The sequence below is a fragment of the Gallus gallus genome, chromosome 4, assembly GCF_016699485.2.
Source record: "Gallus gallus isolate bGalGal1 chromosome 4, bGalGal1.mat.broiler.GRCg7b, whole genome shotgun sequence".
Lineage (NCBI taxonomy): Eukaryota > Metazoa > Chordata > Aves > Galliformes > Phasianidae > Gallus > Gallus gallus.
Window position 1 is genome coordinate 30834204 of NC_052535.1, and position 27197 is coordinate 30861400.

General features: G+C 38.8%; 1 protein-coding gene across 17 annotated transcripts in view; it reads right to left on the minus strand.

Moving 5' to 3' along the window:
- ZNF827 (zinc finger protein 827) overlaps nucleotides 1-27197 on the minus strand; it is a 184825-nt gene that overhangs the window by 49112 nt on the left and 108516 nt on the right. For 15 of the 17 annotated variants that reach the window (XR_003074803.2, XR_006939043.1, XR_006939044.1 and 12 more), the window contains 3 exons: nucleotides 25590-25762; nucleotides 14732-15212; nucleotides 2616-2849 (listed from right to left, as the gene is read on the minus strand). Coding sequence is in view for 14 of the 17 variants with exons in the window: in XM_040700277.2 (XP_040556211.1) it covers nucleotides 2616-2849; nucleotides 14732-15212; nucleotides 25590-25762 (888 nt within the window). In the remaining 3 variants the exon portion in view is untranslated. The remainder of the gene's footprint in view (nucleotides 1-2615; nucleotides 2850-14731; nucleotides 15213-25589; nucleotides 25763-27197) is intronic. The other 2 variants (XM_025149914.2, XM_025149915.2) reach the window with 2 other exon arrangements.

The following is a 27197-nucleotide window of genomic DNA, read 5'->3' on the forward strand; positions in this document are numbered from 1 at the left end:
TCTTATAAAATATGGTAGTTTTTACATTCTTCTGTAAATGTAGGTTGAAGATCTGTGCTTAAGCTGAAACTGCTAACCCACAAAGTCCATTTCTTTCAAATGGGTGCTCTATTTATGTTAGCATACCAAATCAGTTGTTACCAAGTTTTGTTTTGACTGGACAGATGGAAATGAGTTTTACCACGATATGCCCTAGAAATGACATTATTCGTCGGATGAAGTGTTCAAAACGTGATGTCTTCATTACGCATCAAGCTTATGAATTGTGAGGTAGGAGATCTAAATTCAAGTGGAACACTGTGAAGAAAACTGATATAAAAGGGCATAACATCTTCAGACAAAGTCCAACTCCACTGAAGTAATATCCAGGATAAGGGCCTGACCTCGAGCACTGGTTGTCTGCTGCTAGAAGCATGCAAGTGTCCTGACAGCATTGTAGCTTCCAGAGGAAAGAGTAAACCTATGCAGTAGAACTGAAATACAGACAGCTGCACATGTGAATTTCTGCTCGTTTCTGTACTTCTATATCCACAGTGACAACTGGTAATGTTCAATATTAAAATTCTATTTCAGTAAAACATTTTTATTCTTCCTAGTTCCACCTAGATTTAGAATAATTTCCAAGTGGTGGACAAGTCTCTGCATTATATTCCCAAGAGACAGGTGATTTACAAATGAGTCTATCTGGTAGCATGAAGTAGGTTCCTCAGCCAGAAAGGCCTTCCACTATCTGTACAAACTGACCTAAGAGTTAGCAACACAGTACAACTGCTCTGGGAAAGAGATTTTCCAGTGAAAAATACAATCCAGTGCATCCTTTTTGTGAAAGATACGTGCCTAAATCCCAAGAGACTTGAAAGAGTTGTCAACAGTTGGCAATATTATTGCTAGAGAATAACAGAAACACGTATGTCAGGATGTCTACTACCATGTCAGAAATCCCTTGCATGATTTGTACACAGCTCAGATTTCCTTAATTAATAGTACATAGAAGAAATTGAAAAACAACAAGGTAAGAATGTAATCCATTGGACCTTTACCTAGAATGTGTATAGAGTCCAGAAGGCCTTGAACTAAACACAGTTAAGCAATATATCAAATTTAATAGGTGCACTTGGCTGAAGATTTCCCATTGACATTCGAATATCCACACGTTCATTCCTTTCCACATTTTTTTGCTCCTTTCAGAATCAGGAAAAAGGAAAAAATGTCTTCCTATTTCCACATTGTTCTGAAGAAGTGATATAGTTGTTTAAATACTATCTCGCTAAAAACAGAGTGAAAAGTTGCTTAAAATAATTTGGGAAGTCAGATGGGATCTCAGAATATTCTATCAGATAAAGCAAACAAATTAAAAAACAAAACAAAACAAAAAAAACACCCCCACCAAAAATACTAACAAGGTGTTTGATCTTAGATTCCCCCTGTATATTTGTTCTACATTTACCCGTATGTTAGTGTTTTACACTTTCTGTCTTAGATGATAATTCAGAAGAGTACAAATTGAAAACAGTACATGTGATAAAGTTAATATAACTCCACCCACTGGCTGACTCTGGAATGTCAATTTCAGCAATACTGCCCAAGTAAACCCTCGTTCTTTCCTTTTCAGTCTACTGATTAAACACTGTCAGCAAAAACTGCCCACTCACTGAGAGATCATAAGAGAAATATTCTACTAGTCTATTCCTTACTAGAACCTTTAAGTACTGGGAGTTCCCAGCAGAAGTGACTGAAGACCTGACTAAGAACGTATATATGCCAGATTTCACCTACAGACATTTAAGTCATTAATGCTCTAATAGAAATAAATATAAATATATAATATTATATAACTACATATAATATTATATATATAATAAATATGAATATATAATATAATATAATATAAATAAATAGTCTGTATTAAAACTAAACAAAGCCTGTTCCCAGTGGGTATAAATTCAAACTTTCTACTTTCCTTTAAGTGACACGTCAGTTCTAACAGTCTAACAGTTAGATAAAGCATAATTAGCAGAACATACATTTTTATTTGACTCCCTTCAGCTACAACAGTACTTACGTGTATACACATGCATACTGTCCAACTGTCTGACAGAACATTGTATTACTAAGGCAATGAAGCCAAGTGTAAGTGTTCTCAGTTCACTTCTTTTATTTTTTTTTCTCCCAATTTTGAGTACAAGATACTGTCAGGAAAAAATAAAAGGCTTTAAAAGCCTATCATTTTTAAAGCTGTATCAGATATAGTTCAGTTAGTTCAGTACAGATACACATTTTTATGACGTTAATGAAGTGACACAAATGTGAATAAATTGGTATGAACATGTTTTGGTATATTTTAAAAATGACAGCATCTAAAAGCTTTAAGGCATAGTTTCTTTTAACTTATCCCATAGTCATTAATTTGAAGACCAGTGAAATCGGTGCAGAACACAGATAATTAGATACTATGGTGACAGAACAAGCTGAGTTGTCTTATGTATATGAACCTGTGTAGATAGATATCTTCATTTGTTCCTTCACTTGCTACTAAAGCTTACCACTTCTGTGTAGTAGGCCAGACAGCATACTTTAAAAAAATATTAAGAAGTTGAATATTATTAAATACGTACCTGAGAGCTTCATGAGGAGCTCAGACGCTGCCTTGACTGATATGTCCTGCCTCATCATATTTGCCTGTGCTTCCTGTGGCTTGAGTTTCTCCTTAGGTGCACTGGGAGCTGAGGCTTCGGATTCCTGGTTGAACACATAGCTGGACTGAGGCAAGGTTGAACTTGCAGCTTCTTCATCCTTAGGCTCATCTTTCACTTTAAACTTTGGAGTCAAGGGCTCTTTTTGATTTGCAGCTGTCAGAAGAAGGAAACAAGCTAGACTTAACAAGGTGTCCAATATATAATCACAGACCAACTAGTAGCAGGAAGAAACCACAAACTAAAAAATGCCAGTACAGGTACTGGAAGCAAGAATGCTAAACAGCACTCAAAGATGCTTCATTCAAGAGGTAAACACCTGCATCTTTTGTACCAAGGGACCGTTTCGAAACACAAAAACTGCATGTTACCAGAGTTGAAGAAAACATTCATCTTCTCTTTCTTTTGTCCCCACTCCAACAAAAAGCATCCCACAATGCCACTGGTTTGTACATCTTCTATAGGCTGGATGGAAGCTCAAATACCATCTCACTTAAGGGCAAATTTGGCAAAGCCCATGGGTGCTACATATTGAGATCTTAAGAGTGCGAAAAAGAGACAAGAGATGAAGGTAGAAAGACCAGAAAACTAGGAGGAGTATAAAGAGAAAAAGGACTACAAATTCCTAGGTCCTAAAAGTTGGTATCTTAGTTAAGAACAGAGGGATATTTATTAGACAACTGTGCCCTGGTAGATGCTATCAGAGGACTGTTTCAAGTTCTACATCCGTTAAAAAAAAGCAAGCAAGTTTAAAATAATCTTTTCAAATGCTCCACGCAAGCAGCTTCTCAGAAAAGAATACAGAAACCTTGGGGGTGTTTAAAATCTGCACATACAACTCTGTTCTTGAGTGGTCTTTCAGATACTGCTACGTAGTGATAGCACTACAATTGGCCAAAGGGATAAAACCAAGAACACCTCTTAGACAATACTTCCAGAACCACACAAAATAAACTCATCAGTTGACTGTATGACTAACAGGAGGCTAAACAAGTGGCATTATTTTTCACCACTTTCTATTTTAATTCCTTATTTCCGACCATGAAGAGACACTTCCTCTCCTGCCAGTTGTTAGAGGCTTTTTCTTGTACAAAATTTCACTTTGAATTCCCAGAAACACAGGGCAGATGACTTCTTCAGTGCCCTAAACTGATGAGCTTCCATCTTTCTCACTCTCTAACCTCATCTCCACAAATACTACAGACAGAACATGATTCCCTTTTTGTACTCTAAGCTCTCTCACCATCAACTCTGCTACCTTTCTCTTCTCTCCTACACATTTTCCTCCTTCCACATGATATTCTACCGTCTACCTTTATGACTCCTGTCAAACCTCACTCAGACCACACAGGAAGGAAGCACCCCACAACACTTTTTACTGGATGTAGCAGGATATTAGAAATCAACATACACTGCCTGCTGCAGGGAGCTGTTATACAAACCTGTGACGCGGACAGTAAAAGCAGAGCAAACGGCATACTACATACTATGGGGACAGTAACACCCAGCAAAAGGCACAAGGTACCGACAGGTCATACCAACTCACATTCTGTCAAAGGTCACTGGTTTAAGCCCTTGATTTATTTCCTCTTCCACTACACTATTTCCTATCTACTCTCTGCCTTCTCACTTTCCTGGCTTATTTCCTAAGATACTCCCCTTCCCAGCAGTTCCCCCAAAATCTGATCCTAGAATATCTGAAACCTAGAGTATCTGAATTCCTGCAGCCCATTTTAAATGCTCATCATCAAGATTAAAGTGGTACAAACTGCATACACATGTGCCACATGTACGCACACAGTGGCACCATTTGCTGTTTCAGAAGCGCCATCAGTTCTTACATGTAGTTTTTAGTATGAACAATAAGCAGTTTTACCAGTAGTAGGAATTATTTTTTTCCTTAAAAACAAAAACAAAGAAACAAAAAAGCAGAAATATAATACTTGAAAGCACATTTTAATTCACCAAAATACAGATTACGGCTCTCAAACTAATCTTAACTTCATCGAGGTACTTAGGAAAAAAAAGTCTGCTTTTTACGTCATCTTTTTAGCTCGGTCTGTTCCAAAGGTTGACCTGATGTGATGAATTTTCACCACAGAAAAACCAAAACCACCCCTTTTCTGCTGCACTACCTTCTGCAGTCTTTCCTCTTCAAAATAAGCCACTCTCACTGCTGCAAATATGAAAAATGCCTCCACCAGGAGCAGAGTGCAACTGTTACAGAGCGTTCTTCCTGAACTTCCAGAGACTCTGGAGAAAAATCTGTTGAATGTATTTATTTCAAGAAGGCATTAATTCAAATTGCAGCAGAAAATAAAGGAAGCATGACTGTGAGTGAAGAACTAAAGCATACACACCAAGAACAATCCTTAACCAGTGCAGACCACTACGTTTCTGCCCATGAAATGCATTAGGTAGAAGAAGCAGTATAGATCTGGACAGTAGACAATTTTCCTATTTAAAATACAGAGGTGATACTGAACATACATACATACATAGATCAGAGTAAGTTTACATCCATTCACCATGGTCCACCAAAAGCCACATAAAGTTTAATGTAGAACACCTACACGCAAGTAGAACCACTGCAACTATATTTACATAATATCACAGACTTAAGCTAGGAACCTTTTTTTGGTCAGGCCCTAGTTTGCAGTGACAAAGGCCTTAAAGTAACCCCCACCACCAGAAAGAAGGCAGCACAAGAAACAAAGTGGGCACCCCTGGAGGAAACGAGCATTTATTAAACACACTTAGCACTGAGACAAAACTCAACGGCAGTCTGAACCCAAGCAGATGTCAACTGGTACCTCCACGTCTTTCATCCCATGGCTATTCTCAAAGTCTAATATGACGAAGACAAATACTGAGAGCTCAGAGAACCAGCAAGTCAAGATAGGTCATTACAGAGCTTAAGCAGTTTTGTGACAGAGACATACCCAAACTAATTCTGGAAAGGAGCCAAGTTTCCTTCCTTTCCCACCTCTTGCATTCCTTATCTCCCTAACCTCTATCAGCTCTCCTGCTCTGACAGCACACAATACCATGAGCCATTGCTCCCTAACGGCTTTGAAACACTAGGCAGGATATCAGTGCTGAAGCTACACTGAGAACAGATCTGCCAGCACAGAATTCATAGCCTAAATGAGCTCTTCATGAGATCCGTACATTCAGTTCGTCGTGGTACATCTACCAGACTTCACCTATGAGAAATATAAAATGCAGTCAAGGTCCACAATCCAGAGAAGTTTTGATGATGAATATTTGGCAATATTATCCGAGGAAAAAAAGAAACCCAAGAGTAATGTTCTTATCTATGTAGCTGGTTCTGCCTATGCTACTTTGCTTTGGACCGAAGACAGAACTAATAAGCTAACAAAGAGGTTGATTTTCATTTGTTCTGTTAACTGACAGCATGTTGCCTTAACTGATCAGACTTTCAAAAAACTCAAACACCTAAATTGCAGATGAATCACAAAACAAAACAAAAGCAAAACAAAAAAACACCAGAAGACCTTTTAACCTCACTTTTCTTTCCCAGGAAAACAACACCAAATAAAACCAGACAACTCCTGCATTAGCTTCAAAACTATTGCATCAGATCATGGGACCTTTTCAAATATGTTAAAGTACATTCCAATGTAAATGAAACCTGAATAGACGAATAGAAAGGAGGGGAGGCTGTCCAGCCTACCAGAATCATACATTAAAACTAGAGACAAAACCAAAACCAAACCACAACAAAGCACATAAACCATCCTTGCTTTTACCCTATCTTGGATCCAACAACTACGTACAGAGTTCCTAAAAAATGGGTAACAGCAACAGTGATGTGTCCACTGGTTGTATCAGGGAGAACAGTAAACAGATGTAAAAGAAAAAACATTGCAAATAAGGGAAATAAATGGACTGAGACCGATTTAAAAAACAAACAAACATTAAGAAAGAACCACCCTCTGAATGAAAGATCTTTTAAAAAATTGGAACTGGACAAGGATTAAAGAGATAATGTTGAATTCTATTAAAGCATCTTTGAACTGCAAAATTATTACTCCCCAGAAGGAATAACACCATCTATCTACATACAAAAATAGATACGTGTACGTATACTTAATTTGTAGGTAACTTACATTCATCCTGAATTGCAATGAGAACAGACTGAAGGATGCAGTGCCTGCAGACTGAAGCAGTAATTTAATTTAGAAGTGCACAGTGAGAGAGGTGAACACCACAGAAAACCCAGCCAGGAGGCAGCAGTCTCTCGAGGAGGGCAGATAATTCCCCATCCACTCCACTTCATTCCATACTCAGAAAAGAAAAAACAGATCAAAGAAGATTCCAGGTTGACATTTTTTATCTGCCTGGAAATTGGGATCATTTGATCCATTTGACAAAGCAGAAAATTAAAGTTTTAACACTTTTCTCAAAGCGCCAAATGCCACAAGAAAAGCCACGGGCATCTGCCACTGATCTGAAAGACTCTGATAGAAGCTGCTAAGTGCATCAGTCCGCTCACTGAGGATTTCTACATACTAAAAACATTTCTGATTGAAAAAGGAAAAATGGGCCGATTGCTTCATCTGCGAGTTCCAAACAACAAGGAGTTGGTCACCTTTCCATATGAGCAAAGGAAAAAAAAAGAGAAAAAAATAAAGAAATAATTCAACAACAAAACAGTAGAACAACAGAGGAGGCCACGACAGCCTGAGTCAAAAGCTCTGCTGAAAATCCCCAATGCCACAGTACACTGCTGCACCATCACAGTGACTCCCTCATACAAAGGTGAGAGACAGCAGGATGCTCATGGCTGAAGAAAAAGGGGGGAAAGTGAGGATACACTCCAAAACGCACTGCAAACTGAACATTTTTTTTTTATAGTCAGACCTACCATAAAGAGAAACACAGCACAGCTATCTGAGGAAGAAAGGACAGGATTTTATCCATGCCCCACTGCAGCTGGAGCATCTCAATGACACAGTGAGCCAAGGGCCCTCATTAGATTGGTTCCACGGTATTCAAAAGACACATTTCCTTGATGCTGGGTGTCAATCCTCCTTAAGGCAGCTGTGGTCAATAAAGGTTATGCCTTCAGTCTTCTTCTATTTTCACTGTAATAACTGACACATACAGTTAGGTGTAGGCATTCTGCGTGGAGATTACAGCTTCTGTCTGAGGACACTCAAGAACTGAGTGAGGGGTACAAATGCTGCAGAAGAAGCCACTGGTGAGCAAATCGCTTTGCAAAAAAACAAAATCTATGCAAATGGAATCTGCTGGAGTCTCTCCAGACTAAAATCCAATGGGCTGATGAACTGTATTCAACATACTATCCATAGAGACCACCTACAAGGAGAAATACTATTCTTCTAGCAGGGCAATCTAGTTGGTCTCTCATTTCTTTTTAGTGCTTTCTGCCCAAAGCACTGATCTGTCCAAGAGAGTACCTCATTGTACTTATCCCTCATGGGAATGCTAACTCAATTACGTGTCATTTGCAAGGCCCTCTGCTCTGCCTGCAACCAAATAACTCACATACCAGGCTCCAAGGAAGAGAAGGGGAAGCTACTTATGGCTCAAGGACATTTGGCATTGCTTTTTTTTTAATCAAAGCAGTGGGATGGCAGAATAGACGATCACGGCAGTATGACGATATCAAAACTTGCCACCTCAGGGCTCCTAGAGACCACTTCAAATACGAGGTCTTCCAAATTATCTTGCTTAAGTGTATTGAAATTGTGTAAGCAGAGGCTCAGAAAAGGTCAGCTAGTTATCCTGATCTTCTCTACAGATGCTTTGCATTTAAGGAACTGAAGTCAAACAAAATGAGACACAGCACTGGGGAATGACCAGTCCTGCTGGTGGCACCTCAGAATACTACAATGTTCTAGCCCAAGTGGAATGGAGGAATTTGGCAAGTTGCCACAGTACTCATAGGACCATACCCCCACGCTCCAAGATGTATGGTATACAGTCAATGACCCACCTGCTAACAAGACTGCAATATCTAAGACAGTGTTCTCCTTACTGGGTAACAATCCAAATAACAGCAGAATATGTAAACTCCTGGGGGAGCAGGAGAAAAGGAACAGAATGGGAAAAGGAAGGCGAATTTGTTGCTGATAGGAAATAATTGTTTGCACTACGGAAATTTCTTCTCTCTACAAAGGAACAGAAACAGAGAAAAAGAGAAATGCCACCAGAATGACCTTTACATTTGTTTAAGAAAATTAAAAAAAAAACCAAACAGATGACACAAATAATCAGAGATGACTGAATTAATATCCTCAATTCCCACTTTAGATAGCTCTCACAGGAAAGCTCATGAGCTTAGACTTCAGCCCAGAGTAATGGTGTAATCAGGAAAGCAAAGGACACATCAGTCTAACTGTCCCTGAATACAGAAGTTTGTGCAGATATTAAAACAAAACTGTAAGAGACAGAACTGGTCCAGTCCAGAGTCATATTCAACTCTTCTTTTAAGTTGTACTGGGCTGAGTACACAAAAGAAATAAAAGCAATTTGTTACATTGTATTTTAAACAACTGAATTGCAGTCTACAACACTTTATCTTAATAAACTCTAAGTACTTCTGCAGTACATGAAATAATGAGGTGCATATGATTTTAAGACAAGAATTTTGTGGTATTAAGACTAGCAGCTGCTGAAAAGGGATGATGGTGATGTGTAAGTGGCAAAGAGTAGCACAAGCTTTTATTTGCCCAGGTTTTAATTAGTTGTACTGTTGTCCTTTTTCAGTTCTGTGTTAAATTAAAGATCCACACAGAAGTGTATGAAAATGCTGTCAAGAGAGGCACTTGAAGGAGATCTTGATGACATCAGGGGTACTTGCTCTAATAGCAACGTTATGGAATTTGCAGTGTTCTTAAAGTAAGGAGATGGCTGAATAATTGCCAGTCCTGTTTGCTTACATAAATTAATTGAAATTTTACATTCTGGCATAAACTATGAATCCTAAATATAGGCAGCACGGCCTTCTCTTTGGAACCTGCTACAGAAATACATCAATTATGACAAGAGTCTTCAAGCCAGCCAGCTCAGGCAATGACAAGTGTTGCAACATTTCAAGTTACTTGTGGTACCTTTATGGAATGCAGTATTTTTCAAAAGGCAAACATAAAGGATAAACTGATTACTTAGTTTATCTACTAATATTCTGTGTGTAGCTGATGATTTACAATCTTGTTGCACCGTTAATGGAATCAGCTAAGAAAACATGAACGCAGAGCCTAAGTTTTTTTGGACAGTCACCAAAATCCCACGGTGACATTGCTTTCCAAAATAAAGATTTGACTCGTCACACAACAGTGACATCAGACATGACTTAACCTGGGAGAAACCATAGTTTCTCATTGCTTAACATACACGGTCCCAAGCGCAACGTGCCTGTGATCTCTCCCTCAGCCTCTGTATATTAAAGCTTTTCCTTGCAAGTAACCTGGGGAACATAAAACGAACGGTAGAAGCGGGGCACAAATGATGACACACAACGTCAGAAGATGAAGAGATGTGCTTTCCACAGTAATGCTCTTGCTGAACACAGAGAAGTTGGGGAGAGAGGCTGGGAATGAAGTATGCCTTACAATTACTGTTTCCACACAGAATTCCTTTGAGATCAATAGTGCAAGAATCACATTCATTTTGATGGGTTCCATTTATTTTCGAATGTTATGAAAAGAAACTGCTGCACATAACACAGGCACTGTAATAGCTTCACTAGAGTTCAGTGGGCATGGTAATTTGGATCACTGTGAAAGCTATTTTTTATTTAAAAAGAAAACAAGCCTTAGCAGTGGGTGGAAGGGCATCAGAATTTAAAGAGATGTGCTGTATAAAGTCTATCACTGAAACCCTTAAAACAGGAAAAGCAAGTACTCTGCAAATTAAGACATGAATGTGGTTACAAAGAATTTGTGGACGGAGGGGAACAAAACGTTCTGGCGAAGCACTGGAACAGCAAAGGGCAACTTAAAGCATAGAGGTAATTCCACTGAATTAAGGCGGGGGGAGGTCTAAACATAATGATATGCCCATGCTTAAATATTCTTCCAGTATAAGGTTTTATGTTAAGAGTAATCAGCTAATTCTCTTTACAAGCAATAACCCTTGCAAAGTTAAATAAAATTCCAGAGAATCCTTTTAAATTGCTTGTGAATGTAAAAGCATCTCCTACCTTAAAGCAGGACTGAGAGAACGCAATCCGGTAAAGATTTCTATGTTTGATTTTTAGAGTCACAATTTGTGATCTGTGTTATGCCTCACTTCAGACAACATGCATCTTTCAACTGTTGTGACAAGTAATGGTATGAACTTAAAAAAAAAAAAAAAAAGAAAGAAAGAAAGAAAGAAAAAGGCAAAAAGATCTCGGCTCACTTATTCTGATCTTTCTCCACCACTCCGATTCTAAAGATCCCCTAAGCCTTTTCAAATGAAAATTTCAGGAGCCATTTGGAGCACTATCATCACAGTTCTTTTATGGCCATCTCAAAATCTGATCCAACTTTGAACATCTGTTCATTCCCCCCTTCGCTTCTCTGCAGCTCGCTACCTGTTCAGCTTCAATTTCTTGTAGCTCTTTCTTACACTGTCTAATTCACTACTGCCTAATACCTGAGCACTCGTATGCAACTAAAAGTTATCTAACCACCTTTTAAAAACTTCCAGTGGTGGAGATGCTGCAATCACCCTGGTCAGTTGGAGGTTTAACCACCTCAAGTTTTGAAAGGTTTTCCTGATACCAACTTAAAACTTGCAGTAATATAAACCTGTTATTTTTTATCCTCGTCATCATGAATCACCAACAGATTACCCCTCTTTCCCACCTTCAAGAAACTTTTTAATGCAGTAAAGGCTTACCAATGACTCTCCCTAGCTTTCCTGACAGGCTTCACAACCTCACCCCCTTTCATCCATCCTCTCTGGACATGTTCTCCAAACTGCCAGTCAATTCTGCTGCTCTCCTCTGAAGTCTTTCTAACTGTCCATGCTCTTTAGCATGACTGAAAAGAGCAGCCCTTTCTGCTTATACATCCCAGGGGCCATTTTACTCCTTATACATCCCAGTCAAATGGCCAACATTTGGGCAACAGTGTGATGTTATTAATTCCTGTTTTTTTTCCTACAATACTGTTACCTAGCTAGTCATTCTTGACAGAGTATTCTTGCAATTGTCTGTTGAACATCTGCCCATTTCCTTCAGATCTCTTTTGTCTGCAACCCTTGCCTTTTGACTGCAACCTATTCTCAGCATACTGTATTCCAGTCACCTGATAGCAGCTTCTTAGACTAGAAAAGTACTGCGCAATTAGAAATAATATTAAGAGTCATGATGATATACGTGACTACAAAGATTAAATCTTAAAATTAGTAATAATAGTTACTAAGCACCAATTTTGTACCACCTTTCACCTCAGATATACCTGTTAAACTTCTGCTCTGAGATACCACTGGAAAACACATCTCCTGACTCTGAAGGGAGGAAGCACACATCCAAGGACAGACACTTGGAAAAGAAGGGGCTGAAATTGCCCAGAGATGAAAACCAACCTGCTCCCCATGGTTTCTCATGAAACCAGAGATGCACATACTCAAACTAACCATGAAGAGGAAGCACAATAAGCATAGGCAAGGAAAAATAAATGTTCATTTAAACCATCATTATTCAATAAGAATAAGTGCCAAATTCTAAAAGCCTAGATCTCTCTCTACTCCTTCCTCCTTAGCCACAAGGCCTGTCAGAGAAGAAAATTAGATTGTTTTGACATAATATGGTCACGACAAATCAGTGTTGGCCATTACAATTGGCATATACAATTTGCGATGTCAAAAGATTTATATCGTTGAAAAGGTAAGGCCAACGATTGAGGTCCTGATGGGCCTAAGAAGAGAGTGTCATAATAAAGAAATCACTCAAAGGAACTTGCACAGCAAGCAGTTAAAAAAATGCAGCTATTACTTAGCCAACTTGCTAAAAGAGAATTACTTTTACTTCACCCTAAATTTATGCACACTATATGGAGGAAAGCATGAGCTAAATGTATAAAACAATATAAATCTCAGGAGAAAAGAAATTCTTTTCCTTTTAGCATTGCTCTCCTTGCGTAGTAAACTTGGTGACTGGCAGAACATTTCCAACCAAATATGCACACATACAAAATTACAGATACATCTCACTCCCCCAGTGACTTTATAACATGTTGCTAGGTAACAGTGCATACAAGTCAGGTTTCAAGACCTTTAGTAAGTCACCATAAAATAGCGGCATAGGTCTTTTGCATGAATAATGTACATTTATATCCTTTTTCTGATGCCAATAGATCAGACACTGAAAACATGAATGTCTGCCAAACTGTAAACAATTCCCCATCAACTGCTACATGAAAAACAGCACATCAAAATGTTGTATGTTTTTTCAGCATTCAAGCTTTCCCCTCCTCTCCAGCTTTCTGCTCTCACTCCTGCTACATGCAGCCTTCACCAGCACTGCTATCCACAGTTCAGCACAGATGATGTGGAGTCGCTCAGTGTAAAACAATACAGATTTAACAGACATCAGAAGGACAACATATGGGACAACTGTCAAACACCAGAAACGGATCTCATAGGGTCCAAATTTGAAACTCAACTAAAAAAAACCATACAGACTCATCCTTGCTCATTTTTTTATCATAGTAATATACCAACACTTTTCTTTCTTTCCTTTTTTTTTTTTTAAAGGAAATATTTATGTGTCTTCTTCCAACACACACAAGAAACTGTTTGTGCTAACCCATTTTACTTCCTGCTTGTCCCCAGTCTTTTCTTTTTCCTTTTTGTGGCTGGCTCCATGAAGCCTCAAGCTTCATTGCTGCTGTTTCTGCACTCTATTCTATTCCCCACAGCATTATTATCCCAGAGATCTGGGCAGATGAGGACAGCAACCCTTTCTACCACAACAGAATGCTGTCCTTTCACCTTGACAGGGGAATGAGGACAGAGCTGATTTCCTAGTTTTTTTTTTTTTTTTTTTTTACTAGAATACAACTTACATTCAATTTAAAGGAAAAAGGTGACCATTTATTCTCTACTGTAAAGGGTATCTTCTATCTCCAAAGTCTAGAACTTGCAACATGGACTGACATCTCCTTGTGAAACAGAAGTTTCTTCAGTGATCTTTTTCCTGATTTCTTTCTCTTTAAAAATTAAAGGCCAATTAAAAAACAAACAAACAAAAAAACCCAACAACCATTTAGTATGTAGAACACCTCCAACAACAACAGCACGTCCACAATTCTGAACTCAGTCAAATCAATAAGAAAGCACGTAAGGTACAATAGATTTTCCCTAAACACATTCTCCTCTTCAGACTCTCACACACAAATATTCTCACAGCAATAACCTGTCAGTGGAAAAAAAAAACAACCAACCAAAAAAAAAACGCTTTGCATTTGATATGGATTTCAATTAGAATAACAAAAAAAATTAATAACTGTTCATGAATCTCTAGGACTACCATTTTTTTTTTTAACATTAATAATCAAGAAGTGCAGTAGCATTCATACTTCACAAGCAGTGACTAGTTAGATATTTTATGCTCCCTGAAAGAAAGGTCACCGTTCATTTATTGTTCCTATTTAACAGATGGGTAAAGGCAGAGAAGAAGTTAAGAGCTGAATTTTCTAATGTGCTGGGTGCCTGTGACCCTCGGTGATTTTAAACCAGAACTGCAAGTAGTTAGCATACCTGGAAAACACACCAAATGAGATTTGCTGAGACAATTGTCAGTGAATATCAAAGCCTGGAAAACAAGTTCTCATTCCCAGTTCCAGGTTTCAATAAATAGCAAAATCCCTCTCTTTTTCTCTTCTCCCACTTCTTCCCCTCTTCCCTCCATCATGCACCTCTCTTTTTATCCAAAGAAACAGGAAATTATGAGTTAAGAAGTTGCAATGCTTTGCTCCCTGAAATTCAATGACTTAGCAAAGGGTTTCTTAGCCCACAGAAGGAGCAGCGGCTGCTGCTGCTTGCTGCTCAATTACCTGACAGCTTCATAAGAAAATCTGATGCCATCTTGACAGAGATGTCTTGGCTGAATAGTGCTGATGCTGTACTGGCCACAAAGTCAGAGTCTTTCAGCTTTGTGTTGTTGGGGGCTCTGTCAACAGTGCTAAGAGCAAAAGGTGCAGCTGAGATGCCATTGTCATCTTTGGGCTCTTCTTTCACTAGTAAAGGTGGAATACCTCCACTAGCCTGCCCAGCCACATCAGATGTTTTAGATACAGATGCTGATCCCATAAGGTCAGGTCCAACTCCTTCCCTCTGTGGTCCCGGGCAGGAGTCACTATTTAGCTGTGGTGACCCCTTCACCTCAGTTTCTGGTATTTCCTCCTTCACTTTGGATTCTGTCCTGAGGAAATGCTGATGGCAACGCATATGGAGTTTCAGGCTGAAGTGGCGGGAGGAGGTAAAAGGGCATAGCTGGCATTGAAAGGTCTCACCCCTGTCCTGGTGCTGATGAACCTGGTTCAAGAGGTGAAAGATAAAAGCATGTGTTAAGCAGAGTAGTTTACTAGCATTATAGAAATCTCAGCTCCATACTCCATACTTGTTTTAAAACAAGAAAATTTTGCTAATGAGTGAACCCTGCATTCTGAGCACTTGGAAAGAGGTCAGATACTAAGAACAGTAGGACTCCTTCACATGTAAGAAACATCTGTTTTTGTATCATGGAAATGATGGAAGTCTGCTTTGGGTGAAACAGATCCCGATGACTTGTCAGTATGTAAAAAGCTTTCAAAATATAACTAGCAACTTCCTTGATTAAAAACAAAACTAAACAAAGAAACTCCAGAAGAGCCTATTTATTGTATGTTCTGCTAAGCATGATTATTCTGTGCAACTTATAAGTAAAAAGTGTTCAGAGGAACCCAGCAAACCATCATTCTGCATAGCAACATCCACCATCAATTTATGTATCATTAGGGTAAAAAAAAAAAAAAAAAAACAACACCTGGCGATACCAAGGCATCACTGAACCACTTGAAATTAATTCCACTAGAAAATAAACTGCTCTGTTATGATAAAACACAAACAGGAGAGATGGTGTCTGTCAGCCAACTCTATAAACCCATTAAACCTGTTAATCCCACTGTCCTTGTATTTTGACTGCAGGCTCTGCCTCATAGAGGCTGCGCTCTCCAACGTGACTACACAATGCCCAGAATCCTCAGGCCTGATCTTGATACCTTGTAAAGAGAACTCCATCCATCCATCCATCTGCAATGGTTTATGTATTATCTATGAGGGCTGCTCCAAAAGTAACATCACCAATTAATTACATTGGCCCATGACATCAGAAGCAGATACTGGTGGTATGGCAGTAGAGGTTGAAACTTCCTGACAATACTCCATTACATTTGGCTATTGTGTGACAGAGGGCATCAGAAGGACAGTCTGACAAAATGGCATCTGGCCTGGAAGCGCATAGGACACAAAGGTGTGTCACTGAATTCCCCCATGCAGAAAAAAAATGGCATCCACTGACATTCAGTGATGCTTGCTGAATGGAGACATAAACAATCCATTGTTTATGGGGACCTAACAGTGGATGTGAGCGCACTGAGGTGGTGAGTGGAGTCTTTCAGTGCTGGTAATGCTGACAGTGGGTCACCTTTGCTGGTGCAGATTTTTGCATGCAAGCTCTAGTTTGTTGCTGGTGAAAATGCATAGCTAATGGTGGTGACTATGCTAAAAATAGTCTTTTGCAGCTGAGAATTTACTGTATCAAGTAGTGCTATTGTGCTCTTTCTACTGTTGTAGTTTCCAAGGGAAAAAAAAAAATAGCAAGCATTACTTTTGGAGCATCCTTCACATTTAAACAGGTACACCCATTAATACGAGCTACGTATAAACAATTGTACAATACACAATTTTTGATCAGCACAGTACTCCTGAAAGGAAAAGAATAATTGAGCTCAGCATAATAGTGTCCAGTACATGGAAAAGTTTTTCTCCATAGCTTCACAAATAAATGTTAAACCTTCACAGCAGCACTCAAGGCTACTCCCTCCAGAAAGACTGGCATTTGCCATACACTTGTCCCTTACCAACTGACAACATGTTATCAGGACAAACTGGCACCAGACTGAGCCCCACACATTCACTTTCACTCGTGAGTTGAGATGGCTGGAAACATTTCAGTGAGACAGAATTTTTGTTGGAAAGTCGCCATTTGTTGAATGCAAAATATTTCACCTGAAACACAGAGGGGTTCATTGAACCCTTAGCAAATCAGACATTATTCCCTACCCAGCTGGGTGGCCCTCTATTCTAAATTCTCTGGGCTTGGCTCAGAGGCAGACATGCCAGAGAATCAAAGCTTGCTGCTGAAGTCTAGAAGCCTAAAAGCTCTGAGAGCTCCAGCTCCAGTCAAAACTCAGCTTTCCGTGAGGCGGTCTGGAAGGCCTAGCTCTAGTTAAGGCTTTCAGCACTTTCTGGTTTCCCACATCCTGAAAGTCCTGGTGCAGGCTGTGGGGGTAGCTGCAGTATTTTCCAAATAAAACTTTGTTAAAATTCTGACTGGAAGAAGTTTCCCACAGTAAAAGATTTGGCCAGATTCATTCTTTATATAGTAAGATAAATTCAGTCACGAGATGACATCTACCATTCCCAGCCTTACACACAGTGGACTTGAACACAGGTCCCCAGAAGCATGAAGTTGCGAGACCTCCTTCTTTTAGTCTTCTTGGCATTCAGTGAAAACATATTTCACAAGTGCTGTGTCAGTTTGCATTCAGTGGTTCCTCAAGGGCTCTGGAGACTAGGTGCTGAACAAACAGCTAGAGAGAATTTCTCCTGGTCTGCCACTTTATAGAAAGACATTCTCAGTATTGTATAAGCATGACATTTACAGACAAGGTAATTTTGGAATCTTAAAATTGCACCTGACAACAAAAAAAATTAAAATGGTCTTAGGTTAGCATTAGCTTTTAAAGCAATAATCTTGCAGAAGAACAGCAGCACAATCATTTCTAAACATTAATAGGTTACAATGGAAATGCCAACCAGACCGACCGTCTACGCTACTGGAAACTGGATGGTCTGTAAGCACAGCAGCATTTAAGCAATTTCCTCCATGAAGAGCACCAAGATGTACTAATGGTAGTAAGCACTCTCACCATGGCAACTTTCTCTCTTACACCCACTGAGATCTTGTATGCCAGAGTTTGTCTCCAGGATCCCCACCAATCAACATTTCCCTGCCTACATACTTAACCACTTCTTCTGGAGGCCCTGTATCAGAACCATCAATACGATGCCTTCATGAGGCTGTCACCACTGCAGCTGGTGGAAAAGTCTGTGTGGGAGCCACCTTCTCTGCCCAGGCGCACGGCATGACATCCTGCAATATCATTTGAGAATCAATGAGAATGGGGAGACTGATTCATCTGAATTGGATTTTTCTCCTGTCCAAAGACAACAGCAGTGTCACCAATGAATTTCCCCTATAATTAAGTATTTTATAGCTTGTAGCCAAAGAACGACAGAATTCAAAACCAAAGATTTTTGAGCTGTTGGAGTGGGTCCAGAGGGGGTTTTCCTATGAGTAGAGTTGAGGGAGCAACTACTTGTTGCAGAATAAACAAGAAACCCCGTAGAGCTACACAGAAAGACAATCACAGGAGAGATCCAGGTCACACAAGATGCCTTCCCCTTCCAGCAAATGGCTCTTATACTGTGCTAATGCTACCCAAGCCACCAGATGTCCTCTTCAGACTCAACCAGGCTACTGCTGGTAGTGGCAAGGCTATTACAATGGGAAATGGATAATCCCTGACGTGGATAATCACTGCGTCCTGAGCCAGCTTCTGTCCCGTGCTGACAGCAAGAACCACAGGCAAAAGGAGACGAGGGCAGCTGAAAAGTTTTCTCCTGAGTCCCAGTGTCAAAACCATTGATGGACTTCTACCTTCTGAGTTTGCTTCATTTAACTGTGGATATTCTCCTTGACTGTGCAAAGTATATCTTTATTCTAACCCTACAGTCTTCCTAGTCCCAAACAATGTTCTGCGTTTCTACAGCTTTTGTTGCGTGTGACTGATGTAAGCTTCAACAGGCCTACACAGTTCTTACGAACTTTAGACATGGTTTGGGAATTTGGGTACAAGTTGGTTAAAGAACATTTTTTGTTTGTTTCTTTAATTTCTCTCACTGCCTCCCCAGTCTCACATTTTGAGAATGATAAAAAAAAGAGTCAGCTGTATTTCTCTTCTCCATCACACGCATTATTTTGGTCTCACCCTCTTTTTAGACCTGCTAGTCCCTTTCTTTTCAGTTTCTTTCTTCAAAGGGAGAAGAAAGTTCTTGCCATCCCACTAATCATTTTCACTGTCATCTTTTAAAACACTTTCTATTACTAATATACCTTTTTGATACACAATATGCATCAGAAGTGAGTATCAAAAGTGGCAGCACACCATACGTTTATAATAGCATTGTAATATTTGCAGTATTATTTCAGTTCTATTTTATGCATATTTGAATATCTAACATACTTTTTAACCACTGCTGTGTATGCCAAGAAAAGATTTTCATTGAACTGTCTGCAATGATATCCAGATATTTTCCCTGAGAAGTTACAGTTTGCTATATTAAAGACAGTCAGGTGTGTGATTAGTTTAAGACTGCCGTTTCCAAGGCACACTACCTTGTATTTGTCAACAGTAACTTCATTTGCCTTTGCATTTGTCTGCCAGCAAGTTCTTTTTATTCCCTTTCAAGTTTTGCCTTTTCTAATCTTGATTCATGTACATAAGGTTGTATCATTTACAATTCTCTTACCCCATAGCCATCATTTTGTGCAGATTACATTTGTTAAAACACGCACAATTCCACTCTTAGTAATGGAACACTCCTCTGATAGCCTTTTGTCATGATTAACATCGCTGGTTTCTTCCTACCCTTTGGTTTATCATCTCCTGGTAAATTTCTAATTTGCCGCAACACATCACATTGCTTAATTTATTTGGCAGCTTCTCAATGAGAAGCTTTGCCAAAGGCTTTTGTAAAGGCCAAATAAATTTCAGCTGATTCTCAAGTCCATGATTTTCTTGACATGCTCAAAACATCTTAGCGGAAGAACACATGACTTTCTTTTACAGAAGCCACGTGTCCCTATCATATCACATTATTCATATCATTGTACATATTGTTACTTTTTTTTTGTCGACATACTAATATTTCTGGTATCACAAGCAGTTTGTTAAATCAACTTTTCATCCTCAACAAGCAACATCCTGGCCAATTTACTAACCAGTTAAAGTGATGTGATCCCACCTACCTGAAAAACAGGTAGTAGGGGTGAGGGAAACAGTGACAGGCTAATCCTGCTATTTTATAGCACCCGTCAGGTAGATCTTCGCTTGCCCCCTTCCTTATATTTGGGAACAGATTCTCCCTTCTACTTATGAAGCACAGGAAGGGAAGGTCCAGCATTCATCTTTCTTTTGTGGAATTTGAAGTTTTATTGCTTTTTGTTTGTTTGTTTTGTTGGTTTGTCTTTTTTTTCACACTTGGAAAAAGAGGAGATATTTTTCTAAGAACACTAATCCCTAAGCAAAATCAGGTTGTCAAATGAGTGAGAGTGAATGTTTGCTTCTGGCTACTCACTCTGACTTACTTTCACGGATCTAGTTATCAGTTTTTTCTTTACCTACTATAGGTTTTCCTTTTCTCACTTACTTTGTTTGATGCAAACTAACATTCTGATGAGGGATATCTGTTTAAGCAACCACTATAGCCAACAACAACTACAACCTGTCCATTTACCCATGCTTGTCCCCTGCCTATTTTTTGCATTTGTTTCTTCTTGGTTGGCTGGCTCTTTTTCAAACCTTGTAGCAAAATGTCTTTTACCAAGACTGCATTCAGGTATGCTTGATAGGTCTGTAATTTGCATCTTTCAAGCACCCTCTACCATTTCATTTCTGATAAGCTCCTTCGTTTTCAAAATATTGCATTTTCAGAAGTTTATTTATAAGACACTAGTTTTGGTATGATCCTTCACCTCAGGATACATACACTATTTATGAAGTACTTTCTTTTTGAAACTGTTTCCTTGCTTTGCTTAAAAAAATGAAGGAAAAAAAGCCTTTCTGCAAGACTAGACTACACAGTGAAAACATATAAATAATATACATATTTAACACATATAAAATTATTTTATCTGTAAGATTTTAAGACAGCAGTGCATTTCATGTCTTACTCTTGCACCATATGCAAAAAGTGCCAAGATTAAAAGGCAAGTATTTTACGTAACTTGTGGTATATATCTGTCTTGGGGCACAGACTTCTGTTGCTGAAAAGCTGTGTAAGTTTGTATTACCTCCTCTCAGCTGAGGTGAGGTAATGGAAACACAGGAGCCTCCCGTGGCTCTCTAAGGTTAACTTAAACAAAACCAAACAGAAAACTCTCACATAAAATACAGCCAATCTCCTTCTCAATATGGTGAAGATGCTTTAAAGTAACCTGTTCAGTCTTTCACCAAAATGGATTATGAATGTTCATTCAGTCTTCTGAACTTTGCCAAGAAAGAAAAAGAGAAAAGCAAATCACTAAGGGGCAGGAGGAAGGGTAGTAAGGACCTGTTTACATTCTTCAGAGTCTTTCCTCATTCCCACTATTGTGTAATCAATAGCCCCCCTAATCAGTAGGTTGACTATAATCCTCTGAATATGACTGAAGTATTAATCTTAGATCACACTGTATAGTCCTTCATAAGAAACAGAAGCAGGAAGATACTGTTTTCAAGCATCACACGATCTGCCTGCCACTGCATTTGCTTTTTCTGCTAAGTTTAATCTTCCATTTCTTCATTTTCTATCATAACATCATGCTTCAGCACATGTTCACAACACCAAACTTCTTTTCCACTGCTTGAAGAGCTGGCTCAGTCATTTCTGCATTATGTCTATATAGCAGCACCAGGAACATTCATAGGTATTATTTTTGGCCATATGCTACTCTTCCTTGTTCCCCTTTCCAAGTATTCAGGCTAATATCCTGTTGCTTTCTTGGAACGTATCTGCATGATCTCACAGCCTAACCTTCCACCAATTGCTGAGGAAGATATGTATATGATCCAAAGATACCAATTGGCCAAAATCTGACTGATGCTTGTGGTAATGCTCTGAGGTAAATTTAATTCCTACTTCCCCACCAGTAAAAACAGAAAGGCCTGAAAACACCTTGCTAAATTACACCACCCCTTTCTGTTGCCTTCTGCAGCTTCACAACTAGCACTTAAATTATTTTTTCACTCAAAAAGAAAATAACATACTCGAATTGAGTACGCATTTAGATAAACGTAGAAGAAGACTCAAAGACAACCCTTGCTGCCTGCCAGCACAGGACACATCTCTCAGATGCCCATTTGTTTTTTCTGTCTTCACTTTCAGTACTCTTTGGGCCCCAGGAAACCACACTACGATACCAGAATCAAGTCCTGAGATGCTACTCTCAGATTCCTAGGAAGAAGGGCCAAAACTTGCGGTTATGCAAGCACAGTAATTTGTCTCCAAAATAGGCTAATAAAATTCTGTACTGTGTCTATTTTAGGACTTTTCTAAGGTGCCTATCACTGTGGAATTTAAATGCCATATAACAATTATAGATAAAACTACATGCCTTAAAAGGCAATGCACTCTGTCTTGTTCATTACATAGAAGCATTCCTTCAGCTTCCCTTAGTTCATTTTACTTCCTTGCCTTCAGTTGCAAGCTGGCCAGGCAAAGTGCCTGGAAGAAAGCTTTCATCAGCATGGTAGGTAGCACATGTAGATCTGAGCATGGTCAGGCCTGGAATCTATCCAACTCTCTCTTTATTAAGATTTTCTTCAGCAGGAGACAAGATATCAAAAATGTTGGCCATGTTATATTCTTAGCCAATGAGTTTGGTTGTTATAACTGCTGGAAAATAACAGATTATTTATATTATATAGACATTATTCATTAACCTAAATATACACAGCGTATGGGAGTCCCATATGAACACACACACAAACCATTAACGGAAATTAAACTCTAAACTCTCAGATTCAATGGAGAATGCCTACAAGAACACAGAAAAAAAGAGGAGGTACTCCAGCTCAGAGCTATGCTGCCTGAGAGGAAATAAAGACAATATTATCAGATTTGGAAGACTGCAGCTGGACAAAACTTCTCAACAGGTTTTGTCTGTCATCCTGATCAATGCAACATAAAACTTAAAATTAAAGAGCAGCATTAACAACAGCAACAACAAAAGCTGAGCTTGTGATAACACAGTAGAGTAAAAAATTGACTTATAATGACAAACACCAACCTAGCACCGTAATTTTGCACTCTCACCTGCAGCTGCAGTTGATTCATAGGGAGAAAAAGAGGAGTGGAGAGCTAGAAGGCTCTGACTTCATGGGGTTCCTGCCAGGAAGGAGATAAGACCAGGTAGCTCCCAGAGGATTTGGGGACAATGAAAAGAACGAACTATCCAACTGAAGTTGCCAGAACACTACATCCTAAATCCCAGCTGTGCTGTACCATTTCTGATGTGTATTCACTCAATTTTGAACACTGTTAGCTTAAATATGTATGTGTGTGTGTTTTAAAACCTCATATCTATTTAGATACAGATTTTAAAGCAGCACATTTTTATAATGAGAAAAGAAATCTGATCTTTTTTATTTTTAGTCTTGGTATCAATTTATACTTTTGGCAAAAGAAACTCAAAATATATCTGACACTGCTGTTGAACAAATGACTAACATGTCTGTATTTCATTCATCTACTACTATGCAAATATTTCAACTTTACACAAATTCTGACTTGATAGACAAGTGCTTTTATGAATGGACTACGTGAACGAGGAAAGTGTACGAAACCATTAGAAATTAAGGTAGAAAATTATCTCGCAAATATCTGTACTCATGATTTTATGCATCTATTCATAAGACTATAACAAGAATAAAAGACCAAATACTGGCCAATTAGTTTTATAAAGCAATTGGCTTCATCTTAAATAAAGTAGTTTTTCTAGCAAAGATCACTGAGTCCATCGTTACCTGCATGATTAGACTGCACTGACTGAGACTTAGAATCTTACCTACACTATAAATCTAAAAGAGACTCAAAATGAGCTCAAATTAAGCAATAATCACCACACTAACAAATAATAAATACTATTGTTCCATGTTTTTACCAGGAGTTTGTTTTAAGACAACATGGGTTCAGTTAACAAAGGGGTTTGTTAGGCAGGGAGCAGAGAAGACTACAAGGGCTTCAGGGAGCCACCAACCTGATAGCACACAGAGACAGTGAAAAAGTTCCTGATTTCTTCCAGCATTCTATCTATGACCTCCTATGGAAATCACCACATGAAAAAGTAAGGGATAGACCCTTACCCTTTAAATAATAATTCCAAAAAGGTACAAAATGCAGAGATTAAGAATTTCTGCATGGAATAACAGGGACATCTTTCACAAAACACTCAACAATAACAGGCTTCTGCCAAAGAAGAGCAAATTTTCAGGTGATGCATGCCTCTGTGCAGGCTGTCAACAGCTGAAAACAAAAAAAATCTCTTATTAAACTTAGTTCACATTCTTTCATGTCTTCTACTTAGGATGGCCATCTGAACCCTCTAGTCAACATTGTGTACCAAGCCTCAAAAAAAAACAAAGAAGAAAAAAAGAAAAAAGTTGCCATTATCAAACCTACTTGGAACTGATTAGGTTCAGCATAATACACTAAGGAGGCCTGGGAACTGATTTACACTAGGAGAAGTAAGAAGTGAGCTTTCAGACTTTGGGAAGATGATTTTGGACCTAGCAAGGACCTGAAACGCAGCATGATCTGCAACTGTGATCAGTAAAATCATCTGATCTGATACTTAAGTTAAGAGTTACTCAGGTCTAAGCAAGGCAAGACTCCTGTCCAGCCAACTCAAGATTTTGCAATAGCAGCACATGAAAGCTGAACTGACATTCCTGTCCCCCCCATACACTGTGAGACCTGTTGTCCAAAACAAACAAAATACAAACTGTAATAAAATATTTCACTGATATTATAATAGCTCAACTGCATTAACAAAGTAAACTTTTTACCCTTCAGCTTCTTTATCCATGGATTAATGGGCCAGGTGCCATTTTTACTTCACCAAGCATGCCCTACTGTACATGAAGATTGGGTACTTTATACTTCACAATCATACAGTATTTCTGCTAAATAGACTTGTTCTTCTAAATTTCATTTACATTTCTACATTTCTCTATATCAACACAAATGTTGGTTAAGCTTCTTTAGGAGCCTAAGGTGTAGGCTGAGTTAAAAACATATCTTTAGTAGAAACATTTCAAAACAAAACGCTACAGTATAACCTGTTTTTCATCATTTTGGATGCTTCATTTCTGGAGTATCTGCAGTTAAAAACCATGGTAAGAATAAAACTAAAACTGCAGAGCTGTAGGCCAAGTTTCTACACTCACTTAGTGTATCGCAATGGTAGACAGATACTAGCATGCATCCTGAAACCAGAACTACCATGTTTGCATGGTGTCACATCTCAGCTAATATCCCGGCTTCTAGTGGTCCCAGGTCCATAACTAAATCCATCACAGACAACTTGTGCTGCATCAAGTGGACGTAGACCAAGGCAGTTTCCACACAACATAAAATGGAAAGGCAAGCAAAGGGAAACAATTTACTTCTTTATCTATTTATGATGTCTTAATTTAAATAAAGACACAATTATAGCATTAATAGTGAACTTTAATTCTTGCAAATGCCACTGAAGTATGTTCATTGCACTATCATTTTTTGATTGACAAGTCAAATGTTTTGATAGTCAATAAACACTTCCCTTACCTTCATGTGTGATTTGAGATTGTCCTTACGCGCACAGCGAAATGGACAGAGCGGACACTGATGACTTTTCAAACCTGTATGAATCACCATGTGCCGTTTCCAGTAACTCTTCCTCTTGATAACCAAACCACAGATTGGACACTGGAAAGGTTTTCCTCCTTCTTCTTCTGAGGCTTAGCAGAAGGGGGAAGAGAAAGAGAGGATCCTTTACAGACACTTGTTGAATGCTTTGCTCTTGTAAACATACTCAAGATACCATTTTTCAGTGCTAGAATTTTATCTGCAAAGGGACATATCAGTTAAACAACACATACCAGAAATTTCAGTTCCTCCTCCTGCGTGTCCCTTTCCCAGTTAATCCAGTTATTCTCCCTCTAAGAAAGGTCACAATAATTTTATAAAGGTTAATGTCCCAAACATCCTTTGGCTAATCAGTAGGGGATGCCATTCTGTCTCACCTGGTGCTAATGTTCCTTATAATTTAACAGAACTGAGATGGATGTCTCTCATAATCATCACTTTTCAGCCTCATTTCCTATCAAATGCCAGTTGTAGTTGGGTATGGAAAATATGCTTAATTGTTCAAAAATGATCCATTCCCTTATTTGATGGTTAGCCAGGAGAGCATGGGGGATATAAAACACAGAGCAATTCAGAGCTCAACTGATAAGCATGCTGGCACTGCATCTCAGATATATTTAACAGGAGAGTTGTTTAACTACAGCTCAAGCAGATGCTGCCGCAACTTCAGCCATCAGGAGTCCCAGGGTCATGGGTTTCCTTCTACTCTGCTAGCTACCAGGGCATTAAATCCACTGCCTTCCTAAACATTTTCACTCTGCTTTACTGTCCTAAGACACTAAAAGGATTTGATGGGCGTTTGTCAAGTAAATATGGTTAGTCCACTGTGTGTGGAAATCATCTCAAGGCTGATGGAAAGAGAAACTCTTTGCTGCTGACCACACACAACTAACCATCCAATCTTCCCCTCATCACAACTTGCTCTGCTTATTACAAAAGCCGAGAATTACTACAGAAGTCTTGAAGCCTTTTTCCAAGATTTTTTTCAAATATCCAGAGCTCAACAATGCCTATCCCCGCTATCTGGAATTTCTCTCAGAATATTTCACCTCATTTTTATCAGTTACTTCCTACTGATAAGAATATAGCAAACACCAAATTCCCTTGATGAGGAACTAAGTAGTAAAAGCCTCCAGAAAGATTTATCATATCCTCAAAAATAATTCCTCCCTATTAAGTAGGAAACAAAGACTATAATTCCACCAATTAGGTACTCATTATCTAAGTGCAAAAAAAAGGCCATATTGACAAAGCATGTACTTTTGCCATTTTAAAAATTCTACTCGTGAAATTTTCTATCACACTCAACTTATTATCAAAGCATTCCCCTCTCTGAATCTCTAAAGAGCATGCCAAAACCAATGCTATAATTACTTGCTTCACTTTTTTTCGCATCCTTACTTACTTCCTCACAAAAAAAAAAGTGAGAAAGGCAATACAAAGAAAATATATATCGTTAGCATATTTTCCTACCATTTATTTCCCTTCTCTCATTACCTTTTCTCCAGCATCTGGCTACCGTGAAGG